The sequence below is a fragment of the Panthera leo genome, chromosome C1 (assembly GCF_018350215.1).
Source record: "Panthera leo isolate Ple1 chromosome C1, P.leo_Ple1_pat1.1, whole genome shotgun sequence".
NCBI lineage: Eukaryota > Metazoa > Chordata > Mammalia > Carnivora > Felidae > Panthera > Panthera leo.
In genome coordinates this window covers 62,924,585-62,940,659 of record NC_056686.1, presented here as the reverse complement: position 1 = coordinate 62,940,659, position 16,075 = coordinate 62,924,585, and the positions used below count along the sequence as shown (strand labels likewise).

Genomic DNA, 16,075 nt, shown 5'->3' with positions numbered 1-16,075 from the left:
ATATACAGAACATTCAGAAACTTGACATGTAAAATTCAAAGAATGTCTGAAAATATGTAAAATGTAATTCTGCAAAATCAGAAACAACAATTTACTAGCCAAAATGCTAAAATGAACCTTAATAAACTCTGAAGGAAGTTGATTATTGGGAAGGGCTGTACAATCTGTAGTCATCTGGATGAAAAATCCTCGAGCAGAGCTAAAACTTGTCCTTAAAGGAAGACTGTATTTTTCTGCGAGCTGCGAAATCATTCCTAGTGACCAGAAACAGGAAAAACAAAAAGAATTTTAATAAGAAAATTACTCTTTCTGTTTAAAGAAATCACATTTTCTTATTATTTTATATATAAATATGAAGGTCTTACTACTCTTAAACTTATATATAAAGATATTTAATGTCTAACATATATTTAAGCATTCTTGTAAGAAAAAAATTGATAGTACAAAGGTAGACATTTTGATAGGTACTTTGGAAGTAAAAAAACTCGAAAAATTAAAATAAAAAATAAAACTATTTTATACTTTCTGTATTAGAATATTGGATTTTTTATTCATTTTATTAACTTTTTTGAAAAGGAAGAGAATCATATAAATTATAACAATCATTATTTCACAGTAAGAAATTCTCTCTACAAAACATATTTTGCAAAACAAAATATTTCAAAAAAATGGGTGATGTGACAAATGAAATTCCTAAAGAGTCAAAATCTTCCTATCAACTTCAAACTCACCACAGTTATGTGTATGCATATATATATATATATATATATATATATATATATATATATATATATACATATATATATATACACACACATATATATGTGTGTGTGTGTGTATTTTTAATTTAAATCCAAGTTTGTTAACATATAGTGTCATAATGGCTCCAGGAATAGAACTTAGTGATTCATTCTTTACATATAACACCCAGTGTGCATCCCAACAAATGCCCTCCTTAATGTCTATCACCCATTTAGCTCATCCCCACCCACTTCCCTCCAGCAACCCTTAGTTTATTCTCCATATTTAAAAGTCTTTTACAGTTGGCCTCCCTTTCTGTTTTTATATGATTTTTCCTTCCCTTCCCCTATGTTCATTTTTGTTTCTTAAATTCTACATATGAGTGAAATCATATATTTTTCTTTCTCTGATCAACTTATTTCGCTTAGCATAATACATTCTAGCTCCATCCACATTGTTGCAAATGGCAGATTTCATTCTTTTTGATTGCCAAGTAATATTCCACCACACACACACACACACACACACAAACACACACACACACACACACACACACACACACACACACACTGTACATACCCCATATCTTCATTATCCATTCATCAGTTGATGGACATTTGGGCTCTTTCCATACTTTGGCTATTGTTGATAGCACTGGTATAAACATTGGGGTGCATGTGCCCCTTCAAATCAGCATTTTTGTATCCTTTTGGTAAATACCTAGTAGTGCAATTGCTGGGTCATAGCATGCTCTATTTTTAATTTTTTGAGGAACCTCCATACTATTTTCCAGAGAGGCTGCACCAGTTTGCATTCCCATCAGCAGTGCAAGAGGGTTCCCCTTTGTCCACATCCTTGTCAACATCTGTTATTGCCTGAGTTGTTTATTTTAGCCATTCTAACAGGAGTGAGGTGGTATCTCATTGTGGTTTTGATTTGTATTTCCCTGATGATGAGTGATGTTGAGCATCTTTTAATGTGTCTGTTAGCCATCTGGATTTCTTCTTTAGAAAAGTGTGTGTTCATGTCTTTTGCCCATTTCTTCACTGGATTATTTTTTGAGTGGGGAGTTTTATAAGTTCTTTACAGATTTTGGATACCAACCCTTTATCTGATATGTCATTTGTAAATATCTTCTCCCATTCCATAGGTTACCTTTTAGTTTTGTCGATTGTTTCCTTTGCTATCCAGAAGACTTTTATCTTGATGAGGTCCCAAAAGTTCATTTTTGCTTTTGTTCCCTTGCCTCTGGAGACCTCTGTAGTAAGAAGTTGCTGCAGCCAAGGTCAAAGAGGTCGTTGCTTGTTTTCTCCTCTAGGATTTTGATGGTTTCTTGTCTTACATTTAGGTCTTTCATTCATTTTGAATTTATTTTTGTGTATGGTTTAAGAAAGTGGTCCAAGTTCATTCTTCTGCATGTCAATGTCCAGTTTTCCCAACACTATTTGCTGAAGAGACTCTTTTTTCCATTCGATACTCTTTCCTGCTTTGTTGAAGATTAGTTGGCCACACATTTGTGGGTACATTTCTGGGTTCTCTAGTCTGTTCCATCGATCTATGTGTCTGTTTTTATGACAGTACTGTACTGTCTTAATGATTACAGCATTGTAATACATCTTGAAGTCCAGGATGGTGATGCCTCCAGGTTTGGTTTTCAACATTACTTTGGCTATTTGGGGCCTTTTCTGGTTCCATACAAATTTTAGAATGACTTGTTCTAGTTCTATGAAGAATACTGGTGTTATTTTGATAGGGATTGCATTGAATGTGTAGATTGCTTTGGACACTATCAACATTTTAACAATATTTGTTCTTCCAACCCATGAGCATAGGATGTTTTCCATTTCTTTGTGTCCTCTTCAACTTCTTCTATAAGCCTTCTATAGTTTTCAGCTTTTATCTCTTTAATTAGGTTTATTCCTACATATTGTATGGTGTTCGGTGCAATTGTAAATGGGATCAATTCCTTTATTTCTCTTTCTGCTGCTTCATTATTAGTGTATATAAATGCAACCTATTTCTGTACACTGATTTTATATCCTGTGACTTTGCTAGATTTATATATCAATTTTAGCAGTTTTGGGTGGAATTTTTTGGGTTTTCACATAGAGTATCACATCACCTGCAAATAGCAAAAGTTTGACTTCTTCCTTGCTGCTTTGGATGCATTTTGTTTCTTTGTGTTGCCGGATTGCTGACACTAGGACTTCCAACACTATGTTGAACAACAGTGGTGAGAGTGGACATTCCTGTCATATTCCTGACCTTAGGGGGAAAGCTCTCAGTTTTTCCATTGAGGATGTTATTAGCAGTGGGTCTTTCGTATATGGCCTTTATGACCTTGAGGTATGTTCCTTTTATCCCTGCTTTCTTGAGGGTTTTCATCAAGAAAGAGTGCTGTATTTTTTTCAAACGCTTTTTCTGCATCTAGTGAGAGGATCATGTAGTTCTTATCCTTTCTTTCATTAATGTGATGTATCATGTTGATTGATTTGCAGATACTGAACCACCCCTATAGCCCAGGAATAAATCCCACTTGATCATGGTAAATAATTCTTTTAATGTATTGCTAGATTCAGTTTGCTATATCTCGTCGAGAACTTTTGCATCCATGTTCATCAGGGAGATTAGTCTGTAATTCTCCTTTGTGGAGGGGTCTTTGTCTGGTTTTGGAATCAAGGTAATGCTGGGCTCGTATATTTTTAACTTGATGACCATTAATGCTTTGAACATTACTTGTGAAAATTAACATCTTTATTCCTCAAAAATAGTTCCTCCCAACAAATTTCTTGCTCTTCTCAGTCATACAACCACTCTCAGGCTAGAAATTTCAATCAGCACCAATAGCTACATTTCCCTTTACCATGGCTATACCTACTCAATTATTAACTTGTAATTTCTTCCTTCACTTTTTGCATTTCTCTCTCCTCATATACATTGCTATCACTCTAATTTGCTAACTTGTAATAGTTTAAAATGGCCTCCCTGTCTCCATCGCTCCATCCAAACTCCCAGCCTTCAAAGACTAAATTCTGGTACCTTAGTTTTGTCAAGGAATGCCCTATTCCATCCTAACCAATTGCCTTCCTTATCCCTTGAGATTTCCTTAGCTTTTGTCATTTGGTCTGTACCACTACCAGTAGATGGAATTCCTTTCTCGGCTATGCTATCTACTAAAACATGCCCATCCTCTATGCTTACATATCCAGTCACTCTCTTGACCCCTCTAACTTGTTATATTTTTCTCATATATCTTATACCCTTGTGATATTATATGATCTATGTGGCTGATATACGTATCTCTATGTATACCTATTATACACAAACGTGTGTATGTGTGTGTTTTTTTATTGTCTGTCTCCACTACTATAATATAATCTCCATGAGGACCAGGACTTTGTCTTGTTTACTATGTAGTCCTAGTACCCCGAACAGAATTTTTCTATATTTATAAGAAACTCCACAAATTTGCTTACTGAATTACTGTACTTGCTCAAATGCCACTTCTTCTAGACAAATATAGCTCTTCCTCTGAAACCACTTCATACTGACAGCCTGCACTTTTCATGTAATTTATACACAGTGTTATATGAAGGTAAACAAACATCTCCTGATTTTCAGGTAACTCTAAGTTTGAAGAAAATCTATATTTAAGTTTGAAGAAAAGAACAGACATATTATAACACTTAAAGATACTTTCATAATCATATTTTAATATATTTTAAATGATAATATGTGTTAACCTTATCTGTTTTGGTAACAAAAATTTAATTAAAAATATGTATGGCTAGTTATCACCAGCAGAAAAGCACAGCATGTCCTAAAAAGGTTTAATTGCTAAAAAAAACAGAAAAATATGCTGAAGTAACTAAATTACCTGCTATGTCATCTACAATCTCTGTATATGTTCTTCTAGCAATGTCAAGAAATTCATTTATGTTGGATCTCACTGCATAGCACTTCTGAGTCCTCATGTTCAGGCATCCTTTCATGTATCTTGCATCATCATTAATTATGGTTTTAATCTTTTCAAGTATGATTCCAAACCTAAAAAAGAATATTAAAGGCAATTAAGTCAAACAATTATTTTAATTTATAATCTGAGTCACAGTTAATGATATATTTTCTTGAAATAATTTCAAATGTAACAAGTAATATATTTTCTTGAAATGTGTGAAAAATGTTTTTGAAAATAAAACATACACACATGTAAGTTAGAACTGTGGCTATATCAATTTTAAAATATTTTGTTAATCAAGATCAGTCTTTTAAAGTAACAGGAAGTGGGGGCGCCTGCGTTCGATTTCATCTCAGGTCATGATCTCGCGGTTTGTGAATTTGAGCCCCAGGTCAGGCTCTGTGCTGACAGCTTGGAGCCTGGAGCTTGCTTCAGATTCTATCTCTCTCTCTCTCTCTCTCTCTCTCTCTCTCTCTGCCCCTCCCCCACTCACATTCTGTCTCTCTCTCCTTCAAAAATAAATAAACATTAAAAAAAAATAAAAAAAAATAACAGGAAGCCACCAAGAATAATTCTACAACTGTTAATAAAAAGCTCTCCCAAATTATTTACATTGACTATGCCTATGAGTATAAAATATGTCCACTAAGAACTGTTATTCTGGCTTCATGTTCATTGACTCAATAAACATTTACTTATACCATGTATCAATCAATGTGTCAGGTGCACAGATTCAAAGAAGAATTAAATGCATGGTCCATGCCCTCAGCTGGCAGCACTAAACACATACTGTAAGACAGTGTAACAGAACCTCACAATAATCAGTAATTAACTGCAGTGATCATGCAAACCAAAAGTCTGATAACATCTATTTTCCTAACCTTTTGTTTTACTCTGTTCTGTATTTTATTTGTAATTCTGTTTTATTATTAACTTCAATTTGTGACTCACAAAAGATGTGAATCCTGAATCAATAAAATAACAGTTCTTACTATCACAAGTCTTTTTGGTCAAGAATCAAGGCACCAATGCTAAAAACAATATTAAAATTAAACTGTATTTAGATCTTATTCAACATTTATATCTACTATTTTTTGGTTACATTGGGCCTTTTTGGTTTACAAAAGAATATATTTTCATATTTGCAAGTCTTTCCATGTAGAATGGCTAAAAAAATTATTAAAAGTGTGTATGATTTCAATTTTTAATAACATTCCAATCTTCCATTAACAAAAATACTCAACGTGCTGTTTCCTTATTTATGGGTATTTATAAGATGTAATGTATAATTAGAACTTTGATGAATAGTTTAAAGGTACTGTCAACCAGATTTCAAGTAATTGCTCTATAGATTACAATTAGAGTCTTTAACATCAGTTATGATCAGCAAGAAAGGAGTAATTAGCATGGATATTTTATTAACGGCTGAGTGACAAAGACCTCTTATCTTCTAAGGAACCACAGTAAGCTCTTAATAAAGGTGTGTTACAGTTCTTCAGAGCAATCTGTTAAAAAATAAAATAAAGATAATTAAAAATAATGAATTATGACACTATTCAAACATATCATTTTATATTTGTTTACAACTTTACAGTTTACCAAGGGCTTTCTTGACTTTCTGGCTTCATCTTCTCATGTGTGTACCCATTATAGATATTTTAGGTATGTAGGTGAGGATAAATGGTATCTTTCTTATTTTCAGATAAAGAACACCTGGCTAATAAAGGGGATCTACTGCTTTACTATTATGACTTTAATTTTTCTTATCTGTCAACTAATTGTTAGCATTCAAGTACTTTTTAGAGGTAGATACTTAAATAGCTATCACTGTATATTTATTTATTTTTTTTAAGTTTATTTTTGAGAGGGAGGGCATGTGCACAAGCAGGGGAGGGGCAAAAAGAGACAGAGGGAATCCCAAGCAGGCTCTGCACTGTTAGGGTACAGCTAGATGCCATTGCTGGGCTTGATCTCCCCAATAGTGAGATCCTGGCCTGATGAGAAATCAAGAGTCAGACGCTTAACCGACTGAGCCACCCAGGCACCCACTATCATTGTACATTTAGAGTACTCTACATATAATTCTAAAATCTGCGTTTTAAATATGCATTAAACTAAAAAAGTGCTTTACATATTTATAAATAGAGCAATTTCTCCATTCTTTCTTTTTAATTTTTTTAATGTTTATTTTTGAGAGAGAGAGAGAAAGAGAGAGAGTGTGTGTGTGTGAGTGGGGGAGGGACAGAGAGAGAGAGAGACAGAATCTGTTAACAGGCTCCAGGCTCTGAGCTGTCAGTACAGAGCCAGATGCGAGGCTGGAACTTGGGAATGGCGAGATCATGACCTGAGCCGAAGTCACACACTTAACCGACTGAGCTACCCAGGCGCCCCAGAATTCTCCACTATTATATGGAAAAAGTAGGGATCTAATTTTGCTTAATGGAAACTGTAAGTGGTCACTATTTGAATAAACAGAAAAAAGAAGAAAACATAGTTAACCTTTTACCTATTTTAGTTTGCTATAAGGCAATGGCAATAATAACATTTGCTTATGAATAGAAAATATTTAAATACTTTCAAAAACTGCAAAACTCATAAAAGCATAAAGAAAAACATTTAAATTACTTCTACCATTTTTCCAAATAAATAATCAAAACATGATGGTATATTTCCTGTCACTTCTTCAAATAAAAAATCATTATATCATTGCATACTCCTTTTCTCCCCTACTTAATACTGCATCACAAGCATTAGAAACTTTTAATAAGGGGCACCTGGGTGGCTCAGTTGGTTAAGGGCCAACTTCAGCTCAGGTCATGATCTCAGGTTGTGAGTTCGAGCCCCACGTCAGGGTCTGTGCTGGGGTCTTCCTTTCTCTCTGCCCCTCCCCTGCTCATATTCTGTCTCTCTCTCTCAAAAATAAATGTTAAAAAAAGAGAAACTTTTAATAGTATAAATTTTTAATAAGTCATATTTCATCCTCTAGAAAAGTCTCTTCCCTTAATTCTGGAGTTGTATGCTACTTATAATTTCTCACTAATATAAATAATGCTACAATGACCATAACTGGGCATAAATCTTGGTCAATATTTCTTAGGAGTTCTGTTGCACAGATTTCTAGTAGTATAACAGCATCAAAAGATAGATGTTGAAAAACTTCCTTGTGAAGTATGTACAATTTGTACTCCTACCAGCTGTCTATGAAGCTGTATGTTTTACTATTCTCTCATTAGCAGTAAGTTGCATCCATTAAAGGAAAAATAAACCTTTGTTTTTTTGATATATAAAAAATGACTTTAATTTGTATTTCTTTGACTAATATTGAGGTTGAATATTTTTGGTACTATTTATTAACCCCTTTGATTTCCATTTTAGGAGCATTTTGCATATTTCTATTGGTATTCCAGTATTCTCTAATGAAATTACATGAGTTTTATGACAGAAAGTAATATTTTTTCTGTTATAAATTTTTCCTATTTTTACATCATGAAAAGTTTTTATTTTTTTTTTAAATATGAAATTTATTGTTAAATTGGTTTCCATACAACACCCAGTGCTCATCCCAACAGGTGCCCCCCTCAATACCCATCACCCACCCTCCCCTCCCTCCTACCCCCCAACAACCTTCAGTTGGTTCTCAGTTTTTAAGAGTCTCTTATGATTTGCCTCCCTCTCTAACTTTTTTTTTCTCCTTCCCCACCCCCATTGTCTTCTGTTAAGTTTCTCAGGATCCACATAAGAGTGAACACATATGGTATCTGTCTTTCTCTGCCTGGCTTATTTCACTTAGCATATCACTCTCCAGTTCCATCCACGTTGCTACAAAAGGCTATATTTCATTCTTTCTCATTGCCACATAGTATTCCATTGTGTATATAAACCACAATTTCTTTATCCATTCATCAGTTGATAGACATTTAGGTGCTTTCCATAATTTGGCTATTGTTGAAAGTGCTGCTATAAACATTGGGGTACAAGTGCCCCTATGCATCAGCACTCCTGTATCCCTTGGGTCAATTCCTAGCAGTGCTATTGCTGGGTCATAGGGTAGATCTATTTTGAATTTTTTGAGGAGCCTCCATGCTGTTTTCCAGAGTGGCTACACCAATTTGCATTCCCCCCAACAGTGCAAGAGGGTTCCCATTTCTCCACATCCTCTCCAGCATCTATAGTCTCCTGTTTTGTTCATTTTAGCCACTCTGACTGGCATGAGGTGATATCTCAGTGTGGTTTTGATTTGTATTTCCCTGATGAGGAGTGATGTTGAGCATCTTTTCATGTGCCTGTTGGCCACCTGGATGTCTTCTTTAGAGAAGTGTCTATTCATGTCTTCTCCCCATTTCTTCACTGGATTATTTGTTTTTCGGGTGTGGAGTTTGGTGAGCTCTTTATAGATTTGGATACTAGCCCTTTGTCCCATATGTCATTTGCAAATATCTTTTCCCATTCTGTCGGTTGCCTTTTAGTTTTGTTGACTGTTTCCTTTGCAGTGCGGAAGCTTTTTTCTTCATGAGGTCCCAATAGTTCATTTTTGCTTTTAATTCCCTTGCCTTTGGGGATGTGTCAAGTAAGAAATTGCTACAGCTGAGGTCAGAGAGGTTTTCTGCTTTCTCCTCTAGGGTTTTGATGGTTTCGTGTCTCACATTCAGGTCATTTATCCATTTTGAGTTTATTTTTGTGAATGGTGTAAGAAAGTTGTCTAGTTTCATTCTTCTGCATGTTGCTGTCTAGCTCTCCCAGCACCATTTGTTAAAGAGACTGTTTCCTAATTTTCTTTGGCCTTTACTTTGCCTTTGACATGTCAAAGCTTAAAATTTGTGTTTTGTCAAATCTATCAATTGTGGGGGATGATTTATTATACTTCTTTCATTCTAAGAAAGATGGCAACATTTTTTAAACCTTTTGCCAAATTGTTTTCATTATATAGTATTTATTAGAATGAACTCTATAACAAAATTCTTCCACATTGTCCATTATTTTTTCTTTAAAAAAGCAGTTCTTCTTTGTCACCTTAATTTTTAAAAATGTTTTGCACAGGGGTGCCTGGCTGGCTCAGCTGGTAAAGCATGAGACTCCTGAACTGAGGGTTGTGCATTTGAGCCCCACACTGGGTGTAGAGATTATTTAAATAAATATATGTTTAAAAACAAGTTTTGCACATTTTAGTATTTAAAATATAGTATTTATAAAAAAATCACATCAGAGGTACTTCAAGTAAGAGTTAGAAATAAATACTAAAATCAAGTGAACAGGATATTTATATAGTCTCAAAGTATCTCTCCATAGATTAATAACTTCACAGTGAATTGATCAAAGTTCATATCACCAGAATGTGGAATGGTATCACGTGCCTCCTGATGTGATGTACTAAGAAAGGTACAACTTTTCCCATAGAGTATTACTGCTGAATATGTACAAGCTAAATTTAATCATGAGAAAATAACCATACACACAAATTGAGGAATATTCTATAAACAACTGCCACTCTTTAGAATGTTAATATCATGACAAAGAAAGGATGAGAAACTTTTAATTTAAAAAGGTATAAAGAAACATGACATTAAATACAATGCATGGTCCTGGGGTTGACCCTGTATCAAGAAAAGAAATCCATTAAAAATATTATTAAAACAATTAGAAAATTTTGAACATATTGTACACATAATAGTATTGGATCAATGTTAAATATCCTAATTTTTTTAATTACACCATGTTTATTTAAGAAAACATCTTTGTTCTCAGAGATATACACTTTAGTATTTAGGTACTGTAATTTTCAAATAGTTCAGTAAGAGTAATGATAAGTATAATAATTGGTAGTGTCTGTTGTGTGAGTAAGGAGAGAATACGGAAATTTATTATACTATTCTTGCAACTTTATCTAAATTTGAAATTATTTTGAGACAAAAAGTTTTTTTAAAAACTGATGCTAGACATGTTTTGTACAATATACAGCTAAAGTTACCTTTAAAGGATCCACAAGTTCCAAGGTATGTTTTAGGTATATTAAATTTGTTATCTTTGATTCAGCTGCATTAACCTATTAAGATAAATGTGGACACCATAAATACACAATACAAGAATGGGTTTTCCTCTTGAATATTCTACACTGATCATATTCATACATTTTTATATATGAACGTACTCAGCATAGACAATATAGACGATAGTTACAATTACTGACCCATCATAAGCCTAGTGCACTAGTTTCCAGAAAGTCTGACAATGAGGAGAGTTCATCTCATTGTGTCCAACTTTCATTTCTACTTCAGCCCTTTGGGTCCAGCTTAACCTACAGTAGTGATAGGAGAAACAGTTCAATCCTGAACGGTACCAAGAGACTACGATTAACTGAAAAAGGCACAAAGGGTATTTGTGGCAAGATGATATTTGAAAAGCTTCATCCAAACCTCCCAGATAGCTACAGAATGACAAATTTCCCTCACTGGTTCCTGTTTGTGCAAGTAAAACAATTTCCGTAATTCTAGTTGTCCAAATTAATTATAGTTTTTCAAGGTAAAGCAACATTAGCATTCAAAATTTTATAAATGAACTTTTTATAAATCAAATTATACTATCCCTAGAACCAAACAGTGGTACTAAACCTGGGGAAATGAAGAATTTTTTCTGAATGAACAAATCTGCCAATACAGACAAGGGGTTTCCGGATTCACATTATGATATAATGTACTTGATATAGCACTGTTTCTTTTTGTAGCCTTCTGACCTATATCCTTATTGCACAATACCTGGACTGTTCAGTGACCATATGAGCCAATTAAGAAGAAATACCAAAATAAATGTTATTAGCCCCAAAACAAGTTACCTCATGCTCAGAAGATTAAAAATAAGTAATAGTCACCAAACAGAAGACAACTTTCATCCCTATTACCAAAGGAGAATATCTTCCAAAAATACCAATTTGCCCTTGAAGAACAAGGTAGAAGGATTAACTCTAATGAATATCAGATTATAATAAAGTTAGAGCAATTAAAAAAAACTGTGGCATTAGCACAAGGACAGAGAGAAGGACCAATGGGACAGAGTCTAGAAATAGACCCAAACATATGATTTAACCCAAGCATTTGACTTACGACAAAGGCTGACTATAGACTAATGGGGAAATGATAGTCTTTTCTATAAATGATACCAACAAGATTATGACTCTGTATGAAAAAAAAGGAAATGTGGCCCCCTTCCTCAAACCACATAGAAATATCAATTCCAAATGGATTACAGATCTAAATACAAAAAAGTGAAACAATAAAACATCTGGAATATATGAAAGAAGAATATCTTTACTACCTTGGGTGTTCTAACTAAGTTATTTAAGTTTCTTTATTTCAAGGGAGAGAAAGTGTGTGCATGTGGGAGAGGAGCAGAAAGGGAGAGAATCGCAAGCAGGCTCTACACTGTGAGCACAAAGCTAGACACAGAGGTCAGTCTCACAAACCATGAGATCATGACCTGAGCTGAAGAGTCAGATGCTTAAATGACTGAGCCACCCAGGCACCATTTTTTTTTTTTTTTTAAGTTTGTCAACTTTTAGAAATTTTATAATTGATGATTTGACATACATTAATCACAGGGCCAAACTAATGGCCAAAGTTGCCTATATCTCTCCCATGGTCTGGTTTTTGTGGGTGCACAGAAATCATATTACAAACCCTACAACCACAAACTCCAACATCTGTGTTTTTGCTTTCTACCTAATAGGGGACATTTCCACCTAACAACTTCTCACTCCTGTAGTAATAAAGGCTTTTGTGATATTGTCCCCTCATTCCTTTGGCTCCTGACCAACGCTGGTACTTCCCCATGTGACCCCATGTTGCAAGCTCCTCTCTCTCAGAAATCATAAGTAATAAAAATCTTCTTTTAATAACATCAGCCTATGTCATCACTTAGTCATCTCCATAAATTAAAATCCCACGGGTACAGTCAAGACATTGGGGTAGGTAAAGACTTCTTATGCAGGATACAACAACCACTATAAAGGAAAAGGCATAAACTAGGATCTACATTTAAATTAAGAACTTCTAATAAGTCACGCAAAGAAAGTCAACAAAGATCTCACTGATATGTGGAATCTAAAAACAAAGAAAAAACCAAGCTCATAGACACAGAGAATAGACGAGGGGCTGCCAGAGGCAGGGGGTGGGCAAAATGGAAGAAGGAGGTCAAAGGCACAAACCTCCAGTTGTAAACTAAACAAGTCATGAGGATGTAATGGACAGCATGGTGACTATAGTTAATAGTACTCCTGCATATTTGGGGCACCTGGGTGGCTCAGTCAGTTAAGCGGCCGACTTAGGCTCAGGTCATGATCTCGCGGTCCGTGAGTTCAAGCCCCGTGTCGGGCTCTGTGCTGACAGCTCTGAGCCTGGAGCCTGTTTCGGATTCTGTGTCTCCCTCTCTCTGACCCTCCCCCGTTCATGCTCTGTCTCTCTCTGTCTCCAAAATAAATAAACGTTAAAAAAAAATAATAATTGAACAGTGATTCTAAGAAGTACAGGCAAGAGAGTAGGGAAGAGCAGCAATACAGGATACACTGCTGATCATGATATCGCTACATGGCACCGTGGCTCAATCCTGCTGGAGACCATTCAGAGATGGTGTAGAGTAAGCTTCAGAAGCTATCTCCAGAAGTAAGGAAAATGGCATATTTATTAACCAACTCCTGTTTGGTATTGGTTAAGATCTATTGCTGGGCAACCACTCCCTGATTACCCTCAAGTTTCTCATGTGGCTAAAGAAAGTTCTCAGGCAGTGAGTTTCAGTTGTTTGTAGTAAGAAGACTTCCTTGTACAAAAGTGAATGCCAAGGGGATATGGGTGGCACAGCAACAATATCTACTCTACAACACTGGGTAAAAAAGTCAGTGAAATGGGAAAAGATTTGTGCAACACACAAAAACAACCAAGGAATCATAAAAGCTCTACAAACCCCAAAAAAAGATAACCCAAAATCGGCAAGAGACATTCACAAAAGAAGATATTCAAATGGTCAATATACGTATGAAAGGATGTTCAACCTCATTAACAGAAAAATGCAAATTAAGAACACAATGAAATACCACTAGCTACCAATCACTATGGCTAAAATTTTTAAACTGATAATATTAGGTTTGGGGGAGGAGTAATGGGAATTCACATACACTGCTAGTAGGAGTATAAATTGATACGATCATTCTGAAAAACATTTTCATTATCTACTCAAGTTGAAGATATGCATTCCTCATGACTCAGAAATTCCACTCCAAACTATGTGCCCAATAAAAATATGTGCACAGTTATATAAGGAAATATTTACAATATTGTTTAGCAATATTATTTGTAATTTCCAGAAACTGTCAACAACTCAAAAGTCCAACAGTGAAGGGGCGCCAGGGTGGCTCAGTTGGTTGAGCATCTGGCTTCGGCTCAGGTCATGATCTCACAGTTTGTGGGTTCGAGCCCCGCATCAGGCTCTGTGCTGACAGCTTGCTCAGAGCCTACAGCCTGCTTCAGATTCTGTGTCTCCTTCTCTCTCTCTCTGCCCCTCCCCTGCTCATGCTCTGTCTCTCTCTGTCTCTCAAAAATAAATAAATGTTAAAAAAATTTTTTTTAATAAAAAAAATTTAAAAATTCCAACAGTGAAATAAATAATGGTATATTCATACAGTGAAAGACTACATAGCTATAGAAATAAATGAGCTATAGATAAATGCAACAACATAGTTAAATCTCACAAACATAATGTTGGCCAAACAAAGCCACATATAAAAAATGCAGATGAATGTTTCCTTATATGTGAAGTTTTTTTAAATAATGGGTAAAACTAGATTAGAAAGAAAAACAAGAACACCATTACAAAAAAGTAGTTTCTTTTTGGAGGGAGGGAGAGAATAATGAACGAAAGAAGCAAAACTAGAGTTTTTAAAGTAATAGCAAAACACCTATTTCTTTACCTGAGTGGTCATTACGTGGATGTTCACTTTGGCAATGCTTGAAGGCATTTTTGGTTGTTACAACCAGAGAGATTCTATTAGCATTTAGTGGGTAGAAGCCAAGGTTACTGCTAAACATCCTAGAACACATGGGACAGGAAAAGAATTATCCAGCCCAAAATGTCTATCATGCCTAGGTTGAGAAATTCTGCTGTAGAGGAGCTCTTACTACAAGCATACAGATACTCTTACACTTTCATATCACTGATGCTTTCTTCCCTGTTTGTTCCTTCTCTGTATCCCTCTCTAATCTCTCTACACTTTGCTGGCTTCTAAGAAGTAAGCTGCCATGAATCCTACAGTTGCAAGAACTAAATATTGCCAACACCACAAGAGTGGGTACATAGATCCTTCCCTAGTTGAGTACTCCATGTGAGTATTCCACCTTGGATGACATCTTAACTGCATGCTGAGAGACCCTAAGCAGAGAATCAAGCTAGAATGTACATAGACTTCTGATTCACAGGAACTTGGAGATAATAAATATGTGCAGTTTTAAGCCACTATGGTCATGGTAATTTGTTATGCAGCAATAGACAACTAATTCAGGGTCTCTTTACAACTTTCTTCTTCAAAGCTGACAAGAGAGAGAATCTCTTCACAGGGAATTAGGAGCTAATTCTCTACTGGCCTTTTGCATTTTTGCCTATCTTCTGAGCAAAGACACTGACTGCCTTTGTTCTGGACAGTCTTTTCAAAGATGTTTGTATAGTGAGTAGTTTTGAAAGATACAGTGTCTCCTTCTAAAGCAAAGGGTGAGTTTGTTTACAGTCTCAGAAGATTAAGATGATATCTCCTCCAGAACAGTAGGCAAAATACTTATTGCTCGTTATAAAAGATCCAGGTTCCCTAATCTCTGAAATTCTCCCCTGTATAACACACTGCATGTGCGGGGGTCACCTGGCTCTCTTCACTTCACCCAGTGGGAAATGGAGTTTGGGGAATCAATCTAAGAAAATGCTAATACTCTAGCTACTGCTTGTTCTAAATACTAAAGTCCTGTCTCTCTGACCCAGGAGTCTTGTGTCTTCTGTCAGCATCTACCAAACTGGCAGGCTAACTTGTTAGCTTGCAAGTAGGTTAGAATATAATATCCCTTAGAGTTTCTGATAATACTATGCTGTAATTGTTTTTTTTACCCCAATCTCCACTCGATTATAAATTCTTTTGGATTAGAGACTTACTTCTTATTGGATCCCTAGAACTTGTTGCAATGCTTAGTAAAATAACTTGTTGAATAAATTTTTAAAAAGCAATGTACTGTACTAGATATTCTATATGGCAGCCTAACATCAGTGGGAAAAAAATTAAAAGTTATTCAAAATAAAGCAAAGATATTTGGATAAGAACTTGGAAAAACTTGCTTTTTTTGTTTTTTAAAAGGGTGT

General features: G+C 35.2%; 1 protein-coding gene across 2 annotated transcripts in view; it reads right to left on the bottom strand.

The window, feature by feature from the left end:
• MSH4 (mutS homolog 4) overlaps positions 1 to 16,075 on the bottom strand; it is an 88,019-nt gene that overhangs the window by 24,008 nt on the left and 47,936 nt on the right. For both annotated transcript variants that reach the window (XM_042952229.1, XM_042952230.1), the window contains exons 9-12: positions 10,665 to 10,739; positions 6,140 to 6,204; positions 4,619 to 4,788; positions 118 to 254 (exon numbers count right to left, since the gene is read on the bottom strand). In XM_042952229.1, coding sequence (XP_042808163.1) covers positions 118 to 254; positions 4,619 to 4,788; positions 6,140 to 6,204; positions 10,665 to 10,739 — 447 coding nt within the window. The remainder of the gene's footprint in view (positions 1 to 117; positions 255 to 4,618; positions 4,789 to 6,139; positions 6,205 to 10,664; positions 10,740 to 16,075) is intronic.